The sequence below is a fragment of the Haliotis rubra genome, unplaced genomic scaffold, assembly GCF_003918875.1.
Source record: "Haliotis rubra isolate DU_JTF1 unplaced genomic scaffold, ASM391887v1 Scf2, whole genome shotgun sequence".
NCBI classification, from domain to species: domain Eukaryota; kingdom Metazoa; phylum Mollusca; class Gastropoda; order Lepetellida; family Haliotidae; genus Haliotis; species Haliotis rubra.
Genome location: NW_025766002.1, coordinates 6294884 through 6306019, shown reverse-complemented (window position 1 = coordinate 6306019; position 11136 = coordinate 6294884). Strand labels below are relative to the sequence as shown.

General features: G+C 43.4%; 1 protein-coding gene across 5 annotated transcripts; it reads right to left on the bottom strand.

Moving 5' to 3' along the window:
- Positions 1–2251: 2251 nt before the first annotated feature.
- On the bottom strand, positions 2252–11064 carry LOC124275429. 5 transcript variants are annotated; one of them, XR_006898283.1, is made up of 5 exons: positions 10741–11043; positions 4677–4846; positions 4425–4525; positions 4133–4199; positions 2252–3426 (listed from the first exon to the last, which is right to left on the bottom strand). XR_006898283.1 is itself a non-coding variant. In XM_046710995.1 (3 exons), the coding sequence occupies exons 1-3, from the start codon at positions 10778–10780 to the stop codon at positions 2700–2702; spliced, it is 834 nt and encodes a 277-aa protein (XP_046566951.1). In that variant the 5' UTR covers positions 10781–11023; the 3' UTR covers positions 2252–2699. The 5 variants fall into 5 exon arrangements, 1 of the variants encoding a protein (XP_046566951.1); XR_006898285.1 differs by lacking the exon at positions 4677–4846 and having other exon boundaries at positions 4425–4617; positions 10741–11064; XR_006898284.1 differs by lacking the exon at positions 4677–4846 and having other exon boundaries at positions 10741–11057.
- Between the last annotated feature and the right edge of the window lie 72 nt (positions 11065–11136).

Genomic DNA, 11136 nt, shown 5'->3' with positions numbered 1-11136 from the left:
TCAGATTAAGAGTTGCTCCCCTTTCGTCTACCAGAAACCTATGTTCGTATATCAGAAAGACAGAGTGTGTTTTTGGCGTGTAGGCACAGTACCTGTGGTAAATAAAATAAGATCTGCATCACTCTCCTCCCACATCCAGCTCACGTGCTGTGACGTATGACATAACTGGAATACTGTTCAATACGCTGTTCTACTAAATACACTCACTCACTCGCCTTTAACGTCATTCTTCATCCAACAACTTCATTAGAGTCGGTGGAGAAGCAGGTGTTACACACGTTTCATTCCTATTTTCAAAGAATCAGGGTATAGACATCGGTGATCTCGTTGACTGAGTATCGTCGTACTCCGTCCGCGTGGATGGTTGCTCATTGTGTCCATCACTGGGTTGTCTGGTCCAGATCAGAGTATTATAAGGCCGCCGTCATATAGCTGGAGCATTGCTGATTACAAACGTATGAGATAACATCGGTTGCATTTCCCCACCTGCAGTAAAGACTTTGAACAGCAAATATAGTCGAGATGAGAGAGTTTCGTTTTACGCCGCTTTTAGCAATATTCCAGCAACATCACGGTAGGGACACCAGAAATGGGCTCCACACATTGTACCCATGTGGGGAATCGAACCCGGGTCTTTGGCGTGACGAGCGGATATTTAACCGCTAGGCTACCCCACCGCCCCGACAGTCGAGATGGATAGTTCGCATGAGGAGTCAAGTAACAAGTGAGTGAGTGAGTGAGGTTTTACGCCGTGAACTGATGTGGGCAATCGAGCTCGGGACTTTCGGTGTGGCGAGCGGAGGCTTTAACCACAAGGCATGAGACAATATATATAAATATATAGAACCATTACTGCATTTTATATTTGCGTGTACAGTACTTAATTCATGGAGCAACTACACAACAGAAAGGGATGTTAAACCTAGCAGTTTTGTTTATCATGCATGTAAGTTCAGTTTCCAAATGTAAATATACGTATATGTTTCAATACAACGCTTTCATACCTACACTAATGATATGTGATAATTGTTATATATAACCTGACTCCAAAATAAAGTTATAAAAAGCCATCAAACGTTTTTGCAATTTATAAAACATATTTCTGTGTTTCCCGGGTGGACGACGAACCTGCCTCCGATATAACCCGTGATTGTATCGAATGCTCACTTGAACGTCCTCTGAAGATACGTTATATACATTAAGTTAGAGTGACTACGGTATTCGCTTTACTGAACACCGTGCTTCCCTTTCGACAGGTCATACAATAGCTTTTAGTATACAACAGGAGTGCATTATACAAGCCTAAACGTGGATACACATTTACTGTCTCATCATTGATAAGACTGAAATGACTGAGGACGATGAACAAGCAAATACAAGTAACAAATAGTCATGTTATCAATCCACCCATTAAACATAACTTAAACATAAAGAATCAAATGCTATTTACATTCCACAAGAAAAGAAGAGGAAGTAAGAATACGTATATACAGATGCCCTTGAGCAACGTGTGCATTCATGACAGCAGAATGATCTGGATAGCTCCACCCTGCTCGTATATTACCGGGATCGGGTGGTCAGGCTCGCTGACTTGGTTGACACATGTCATCGGTTCCCAATTGCGCAGATCGATGCTCATGCTGTTGATCACTGGATTGTCTGGTCCAGACTCGATTATTTACAGACCGCCGCCATATAGCTGGAATATTGCTGAGTGCGGCGTAAAACTAAACTCACTCACTCACTCCTATATTACCTAAACCGTTGATGAGGAAGATCGCACAGTTTGCCTTGATTGGTTAAACTGTATCCTTATTGTTTAATATTCATGGCAGACAGAGGCTTAGTCTCTGAATATATTGAATTTTGATAGAAACAAATAATTCCAGTTAAGAACCCCTGTCAGACTTGAGATTCTGAAGTAAATCAGAATTGCTTCATTCAGGTACGTGGAATTCAGAAAACCTGAAGGGTGGGATGAAAAGGGAAAACTATCTGGTCCGGGAAGCGCGATAGAGACTGATATTCATGGCTGATATCGAGTTTACATATACTTCCCTTTCATTTGTTGATAGTGAATTTAACAATGCTCAGATAGTTAACTAATAAAGACTGGAAGGAGTCTTGAACAAAGACGCATAGGTCTTTGTATTGACCAGTCCTGGGGTGCTCTTATTTCAACAGTGGCTGTTTACCGTGGCTCGGTTGTGTATCAATCTGAATAATAGATTTTCTATTCAAAGAACGGAAATTAGATGAGACATTTATTAATCATAATAACAATGTCGTCTTTTTCAGACGTCTCCGAAGACATGCCATGACAACAAGTGAAATGGTGCCATTTGTTAAGAAATTTCATATCATTTGAAGAGATATATTTGTATTACTATTTGATACACACCAGAGAAAAAAATTAACGACTACAAATTTCTAAATCAGACTTCCTGCAAGCATATCCCTGAAGGATACATAACGTATACATGCTCTGTGAACAGTTTCCAGGTATGGTTCCAAATCTGAGCCCATCACGACGTAAGATTAAGCAAGTTTACGATGGAGTACAGGTGTACTGTTTGCATACTTTTCAGACAGCTATGCATCGAAACCGCACGGAGGTTAACTAAACATTCCAAGTCTGTTACAAGTAATCAGGTTGTCAGTTTCCCCTTCACAATCAACATGAACATTGAAAGAGTATATTAAAATGTATAGAGTATCATACGTACAGCACTCCAAAAATTTCTAGTCTGTGGCACACCCTTGTTAAGCAGCCATAACAGACAAACAGCTGTAAACAAACATGCAAACAAACTAATGCTAACATCTGGGTTATATTTGTAAGATATAATTTGGACTCTTGAGAAAGCTTTCAAAAGTGACTGTAGTATTTCAAATTGGTTTCCAAATGTCGACTCAATTACTTTCAAGAGTTTCCAACCCAACTGAAAGTAATGTACATGTGACCCTCTGTAAAACTCAACACCGGGTATCTCCATGACACAGTCGAATAGGTTGGATGTATCATTAACGCTGAATGACATATCAAATGTAAAAGATGCATCTATTAGCCCAACGGAAAGAGCCTTCTTGACCACCCAACAACAGGTGTGATGGGCATCCCAATTGCCCGAGGACTTGTACTTGTCCCACCACTGCGCAACAGCCACCTCGTTCAGTTTGTGGTTCTCAGGTATAATCACCGCATAGGTTGGCAGTGAATCCTCTCTTTCGACGTCTTCTACAAAAGTGCGAGGAATTCCAGAGGAAGGTTTTAACCGTTGTAAAATCTTATCCTCCTTGGGCCACCAGCTGATATATTTCTTATTGCCCAGTTGCAGAGATGCGTGGCCAGCACGGAAGGGTTCTGTTGTTAAAAGCCATATGTACACTATATTCCGATTGTCTTTGTCGAGAGGGATTCCCATCCTGCAAGAGATACTTTGGTCAATACATCTTCCAAATATAGTATGTCCATAGCTGATCTATTTCGGATATTTCCTTTCAAATTTTCTCTAAGAATGAAAATGGAAAATGCGTAAATCTTGCAGCCTTTGCTTTCTCAGTCTAGCAATTTTAAAGACGTTTGCAGTTCCAACAATGCATTAGAAAAGAACATAGAAGTGTGGTTAATACAAGGTCAAAATATTGAGAAAACTTTACATAGGTCCTACAACTAATTGAACAAACATGGCTAACTGAAGGTCATAAATAGTTTTTTTAACGCTGAGATGACAGAGTCATCTAGTGGCAAAGACGTAAGAAGTTTTGGTTTTATTGGTTCAATGTGTTTTTTGATACAATAAGTTGGGAAGATGATAAGGACAAAGACTTAAATATTGATAAAAACGGAACATTTGAGTCTATCTACTATAAAAAATGAAAACATCCCTTTCATAATTAATGGAAACATATGCTCTTTGGGCAAAGGTTAAATGTATTGTACAATTCTGACTATATCAGTAAATGTGTTTAGGGAGCAATGACTAATGAATCTAATATAATAACAGATGTCAACTGATCGCCTAAACAATCAAGGAAACAGACATGTACATTTATTTATTTGAAAGCATTACTACGGAATGGAATGCTGATGAAGCAACTTAACGCCATGTACAGTACATGCTCAATTTACCTTAGTAGTGAAGAAATGTAGACAACTAAGCCGGAACTGCTGGAGACTGCTCGACACAGAGGGGAAGCTGGAAAGTCACAGAAGAAGGCATTGTTTAGCGACTTAAAAATTGCGCTGTATCTAACAATTGTATTGTAAAACTAACTACGTTCACAAAGTAAAACAAATCAATGCAATAATCAATAGGAACAATCAAAAATATTAATAAGATTAATCATTATTATTATCGAGTCCTTTTTCTACTTGTTGTCAAGATATCAAAGTCATGGATGAATCAGAACACAAAGTTCACCTCAACGATGAGAAGACTGGGTCGGTACTCATAGGCCTTGCTAGTAGATGCAACAAATGTCGGCTTGACACCATCCAAACTGGAGACCCGTTAGTTCCTATCTGCCAGCGTGAAGAACCTTGGCATAGTTATAGACTCAAACCTTGACTTGAACAAACAAGTTAGTCAGTTTTCTCAATCTTGTCAGCTACAGCTAAGAAACATTGGCAAAATTAGAAGATGTCTGACTAAGGATGCTACGAAAACACTTACCCTTTCACTAACAATATCAAGGATGGATTATTGCAATAACCTCCTTGCCGGTTCTCCAAAAAATGTCATCAGAAGATTGCAATCAATCTAGAACAAAGCAGCCAGACTTGTTTCACTCTCCCCAAAATCAGACCATATCACCCCGATCCTCAAAGAACTTCACTGGTTTCCTGTTCAACAGAGAATCAATTTTAAACTTCTCTGTCTTGATTATCAGTGTCATTCTCATATTGCTCCATCTTATCTCTGTGACCTCCTCCAGCCCTACATTCCATCCAGATCGCTCTGCTCAGAATCACAACTGCCATTCTCTGTGTCTAAAATCAAACTGTGTAGTTATGGACAACGGCCGGGGCTTTTCCCCATTCAACAGCCTGTCAGTGGAACATTCTCCCTCAAGAACTACGTACTCCAACCTACTCTTCTTTCCGGATATCTCTCAAGACTCCCTTGTTCCGTCAAGCATTTGCCTGAACACTCCCTTTCCTGCTTAGCGCTTTGAGCAAGATATTCATCCTGGAAGGGCACTATATAAGTGGACTATTATTATCTAATGGTATTGGCATGACATTTGGACTCGACAAATGTAATACTCTTCATTTGAAACGAAGCATGGTAATTATGATGGATCGGTCAAGTGACAGGTGGGAGGGGGTTATTGAGCATCTTGTGGAAGATCAGGCCTACATCTCTCTGGGAATGCAAGTTCGAGACAAGCTCCAGAGTGTCCAGATTCAAGACAAACTTCGGGCCGAGCATAACACTCGCTTAAAGACAATCTGGAGCTCAGAGTTAAATGCTCGAAACATTTGCTGTGCCATTCCTTTAGTATTCCTGTGGTGTGGTGGATTGGACAAAAGTGTGTGGTGAGGGTAGAATTGGGGGTGGGGTGTGTGTGTATGTGTGTGTGTGTGTTGAGGGTAGAATTGTGTTTGTATTGAGGGTAGAACTGGGTCTATGTGGGTAGGGTAGAATTGGGTATGTGTGGTGAGGGTTGACTTGGGTGTGTGTGTTGAGGGTAGAATTGTGTGTGTGTGGTGAGGGTAGAATTGGGTACCTGTGGTGAGGGTAGAATGGGATGTGTGCTGAAGGTAGAATTGGGTCTATGTGGTGAAGGTAGGATTGGGTGTCTGTGGTGAGGGTAGAATGGGGTGTGTGAAGTAGGGTAGAATTGGGTCTATGTGGTGAAGGTAGAATTGGGTATGTGTGGTGAAGGTAGAATTGGGAATGTTTGGTGAAGGTCCAATTTGGTCTGTGTGTTGGAGGTAGAATGGATGTGTGTGGTAAAGTTAGAATTGTGTGCGAGCTGAGGGTAGAATTGGGTATGTGTGGTGAGGGTAGAATCGGGTGTGTGTGGTGAGGGTAAAATTGGGTACCTGTGGTGAGGGTAGAATTGGGTCTATGTAGTGAAGGTAGAATTGGGTGGTTGTGATGAGGGTAGAACTGGGTCTATGTGGTCAAGGTAGAATTGGGTGTCTGTGGCGAGGGTGGAATGGGTGTGTGTGGTGAGGGTAGAATTGGGTCTATGTGGTGAAGGTAGAATTGGGTATGTGTGGTGAAGGTAGAATTGGGAATGTGTGGTGAAGGTAGAATTGGGAATGTGTGGTGAAGGTAGAATTGGGTCTGTGTGTTGGAGGTAGAATGGATGTGTACAGTAAAGGTAGAATTGTGTGTGAGCTGAAGGTAGAATTGGGTATGTGTGGTGAAGGTAGAATTGGGAAGTGTGTGGTGAAGGTAAGAATTGGGTGTGTGTGAGGGGTAGAAGGTAGTGTATAGTTGGGTCTGTGTGTTGGAGGTAGAATGGATGTGTGCAGTAAAGGTAGAATTGTGTGTGAGCTGAAGGTAGAATTGGGTCTGTGTGGTGAAGGTAGACTTAGATGTATGTGGTGAGGGTAGCATTAGGTCTATATAGTGAAAGTAGAATTGTGGTGAGGAGGGTGGAATGGGTGTGTGTGGTGAGGGTAGATTTGGGTGTGTGGTGAGAGAAGAATTGGGTGTGTGTGGTGAGGGTGGAATGGGTGTGTGTAGTGAGGGTACACTTGGGTGGGTGTGTTGAGAGTCGAATTTGGTGTGGTGAGGATAGAATTGAGTATGTGTGTTTAGGGTAGAATTGGGTGTGTGTGTTGAATGTAGAACTCGATATGTGTGGTGAGGGTAGAATTGGGTGTCTGTTGTGAGGGTAGAATTGGGTATGTGTGGTGAGGGTACACATGGGTGTGTTGAGAGTCGAATTGGGTGAGTGTGGTGAGGATAGAATTGAGTATGTGTGTTTAGGGTAGAATTGGGTGTCTGTGTTGAATGTAGAACTCGATATGTGTGGTGAGGGTAGTTGATTGGGTGTATGTGTGTGTGAGGGTAGAGTCCAGGTGGGTATGTGTGTGGTGAGGGTACACAAATGTGTTGGTCTATGGATGTGGTTAGGTAGAATAGTAATTTGTGTGTGCTGAGGTATGTGTGTTGTAGGGTAGAATTGGGTGTGTGTGGTCCTATGTGTGAGGCAGTGAATTTAGGTCTAATGTAGTGGGTAGTGTGTGTGAGGGTAAACTAGGGTTGGGTGTGTGTGAGGGTAGTTGGGTGTGTGGTGAGGGTAGGGGTCTATGTAGGGTAGAATTGTCTATGTGGTGAGGGTAGAATTGGGTGTCTGTGTGTGAGGGTAGGGTAAGTGGGGTCTGTGGTGAAGGGTAGAATTGTGTGTGATGAAGGGATGTGGATGTGTGTGTGGTGAGGGTAGAAATTGGGTCTGTGTGGTGTAGAATTGGGTACGTGTGGTGAGGTGTAGAATGTGGTGTGGTGAGGGGTAGAATGGTGTATGTGATGAGGGTAGAGGAAAGTGTGGTGAAAGTAATGTGTGGTGAGGGTAGGGTGGAATTGGGTGTGTGTGGTGAGGGTAGGTAGGTGTATGTGTGTGGTGAGGGTAGAATTGGGTGTGTGTGTGAGGGTAGAATTGTGTGTGTGTGTGTGAGGGAAGAATTGGGTGTGTGTGGTGAGGGTAGAATAGGTGTGTGTGTGTGTGTGAGTCTGTGGTGTGAGGATTGGGTCTGTGTGGTGAGGGTAGAATTGGGTGTGTGTGTGTGGTGAGTGTGGTGAGGAAGGTTGGGTGTGTGTGGTGAGAGGTAGAATTGGGTGTGTGTGTGTTGAGGGTAGAATTAGGTGTGTGTGTGAGAGGTAGGATTGGGTCTGTGTGGTGAGGTAGAAGTAGAAAGGTGGGTCTATGTGGTGAATGTGTAGAATTGAAGTGTCTGTGTGTGAGAGGTTAGGAGTGTGTTGGGTCTGTGTGGTGAGGGGTAGAATTGGGTGTGTGTGGTGAGGGTAGAATTGGTGTCTGTGTGGTGAAAGTAGTGTGTGTTGTCTGTGTGTGAGAGGGTGAATTGTGTGGGTAGAATTGGGTGTGTGTGGAAGTGAGGAGTAGGAGTAAGAGGGTGTGTGTGAGGAAATAGAATTGGGTGTGTGTGGTGAGGTGGTGAGGTAATGGGTGGGTGTGTGGTGAGGGGTAGAATTAGGTGTGTGTGTGGTGAGGTGTCAGGGTTGGGTGTGTGTGGTGAGGGTAGAATAAATTAGGTGTGTGTGTGTGTGTGTGTGGGTAGAATATGGTGTGTGTGGTGAGGGGTAGGAGTGGGTGTGTGTGGTGAGGGTAGAATGGGTCTGTGTGGTGAGGTAGGATTGGGTGTGTGTGGTGAGGGTAGAATGTGTGTGTGTGTGTGTTAGTAGTGAGGGTAGAAGTTGGGTCTGTGTGGTGAGGAGGTAGAATTAGAGTGGGTCTGTGTGGTGAGGTAGAAGTAGGTGAGACTTGGTTATGTCTGAGTGAAGGTAAATTGGGTGTCTGTGGTGAGGGTAGAATTAGGTGTGAGTGTGTGGTGAGAGGTATTAAAATTAGGTCTGTGTGGTGAGGGGTAGAAATGGGTGGTGTGTGGTGAGGGTAGAATTGGGTCTGTGTGGTGAGGTAGAATTAGGTAGTGGTGAGAGGTAGAATATAGGTCTGTGTGTGAGGGAGTTGGTGTGTGAGGGTAGGGTAGGGTGTGTGTGTGGTGAGGAGTGTGTGAAAAATTAGGTCTGTGTGGTGAGGTAGAATTGGTGTGTGTGTGGTGAGGGTAGAATGTGTGTGTGTGTTGGGTCTGTGGTGAGGGTAGTGTGTGTGTGTGTGTGTGAGGGGTGTGTGTGTGTGTGTGGTGAGGTAGAAATTGTGTGTGTGTGGTGAGGGTAGAATTGTATATGTGTGGTGAGTGAGGGTAGAATTAGGTGTGTGTGTGGTGAGGGTAGAATTGGGTCTGTGTGGTGAGAGGTATAATGGGGTCTGTGTGGTGAGGGTAGAATTGGGTCTGTGTGGTGAGGGTAGAATTGGGTCTGTGTGGTGGGGGAAGAATTGGGTCTGTGTGGTGAGGGTTAGGATTGGGTCTGTGTGGTGAGAGTAGAATTGGATCTGTGTGGTGAGAGAAGAATTGGGACTGTGTGGTGAGGGTAGAATTGGACGTGTGGTGAGGGTATGATTGGGTCTGTGTGGTGAGAGTAGAATTGGGTCTGTGTGGTGAGCGTTGGATTGGGACTGTGTGGTGAGGGAAGAATTGGGTCTGTGTGGTGATAGTAGAATTGGGACTGTGTGGTGAGAGTTGAATTGGGACTGTGTGGTGAGGGTAGAATTGGGTATGTGTGGTTAGGGTCGAATTGAGTCTGTGTGGTGAGGTAGAATTGGTGAAGGCATAATAGTGTGTGTGTGTTGAAGGTAGAATGTGTGTGTGTGTGTGTGTGTGTGTGTGTGTGAGGGAAGAATTGGGTCTGTGTGGTGAGGGTAAAATTGGGTCTGTGTGGTGAAGGTATAATTGGGTGTGTGTGTTGAAGGTAGAATGTGTGTGTGTGGTGGGGGTAGAAGTGGATCTATGTGTTGAAGGTAGAATTGGGTATGTGTGGTTAGGGTAGAATTGGGTCTGTGTGGTGAGGGTAGAATTGAGTCTGTGTGTTGAGGGTAGAATTGGGTCTGTGTGGTCAAGGTATAATTGGGTGTGTGTGTTGAAGGTAGACAAGTCAAAACATTGATTACACAACAGTCTCGTTTCCTGTTGACTGGGTTCCGTCCTCTTGTGCAACTTAGTACAATAACCAGTCCAGAATTTTGAGACCAAATCATTTAACTGGATACATAAATATAAATCAGTATAATATGACACATCTAAGCACTTGTATAGTGCAACACTACGCTCCGTCTAATCCTTGCAAACACGTCATGCAGCGTGCTCTGTCGTACAGCGAGCTCTGACAAACGGAAACCTGGAAATCGTTGAAATCTCAAAACGAGGCTCTGCCGCTAGGAAGGTTGGGCGGTCTGGTACGGAATTGATATTATATCAATCACATTGTGCGTTACAGAACTACACTGAATAAGCGCAAAAAATACATAACAGGTGTAACCAGTGTGCCAGGTGCATTGTGAATCATTTTACGACCTCATCAATCACATTGTGCGTCACAGAACTACACTGAATAAGCGCAAAAAACACATAACAGATGTAACCAGTGTGCCAGGTGCATTGTGAATCATTTTACGACCTCATCCACCAGGGGCAGTCTGTGACGTCTTAGTTAAGGTCATGCTGCCTACACCTCGCCATAAAATATAGAAATACGATGTTATTAAAGTTTATAATTAGAATTCATTTATAAATACCATTTTCTTATTAAACAAAATATTGGAATTCAGTGTAGCCATAATGTCTATTTTCCCTTTCACTCGAGAAAATTCGGATCGGCTGAAAAGTAGGTCATTGTCTGAATAGGTTAATGAGACTCATGTTTCGGTTTGATGTGTGTGTGTGTGGTGGGGTAAAAGAGGATCTATGTGTTGAAGGTAGAATTGGGTGTGTATAGTGAGGGTAGAATGGGTGCGTGTGGTGAGGGTAGAATTGGGTGTGTGTGGTGACGGTAGAATTGGGTGTGTGTCATCAGGGTAGAATTGGGTGTGTGGTGAGGGTAGAACACACACAGTTCACACGCATTTTACTGGTAACATCCCTGTGTTCGAGGTAATGAGGAGAGGTGCTTTAACGTTGGAACATTAATTAATGTACATGTTTACCTGCGTTGGTGTCTGGCTGCTGTGTGAGACCGCCTTGCATGTACCCCTGGCTGGACTTTGACGTGAGGGTAAGCAGTTTCAGTGAGCGCTTGTCTCACCTGTTCATTGTGTTGACATGACCCACTTTAAAACCAATCCATGTTATGATAAAGATCGAGCCGTTCGTCTCTGAATGCTATGGAGTACTGTAAGGGACATTCCCACAATCTCACGTTCTCGCGATCGCGACCTTTCGAAACGAGTTAAATGTTCCACAAGTGGGAGAACGCGAGATTCTCGCGCATTGGGCATATTTATCTCATTTCCAAAGCTCGAGATCTCGAGAATGTGAGAACGCAACATTACACCTTACAGTATTCCATAAAACACACATTAGTCCTGCTGTTTGTGCCATGT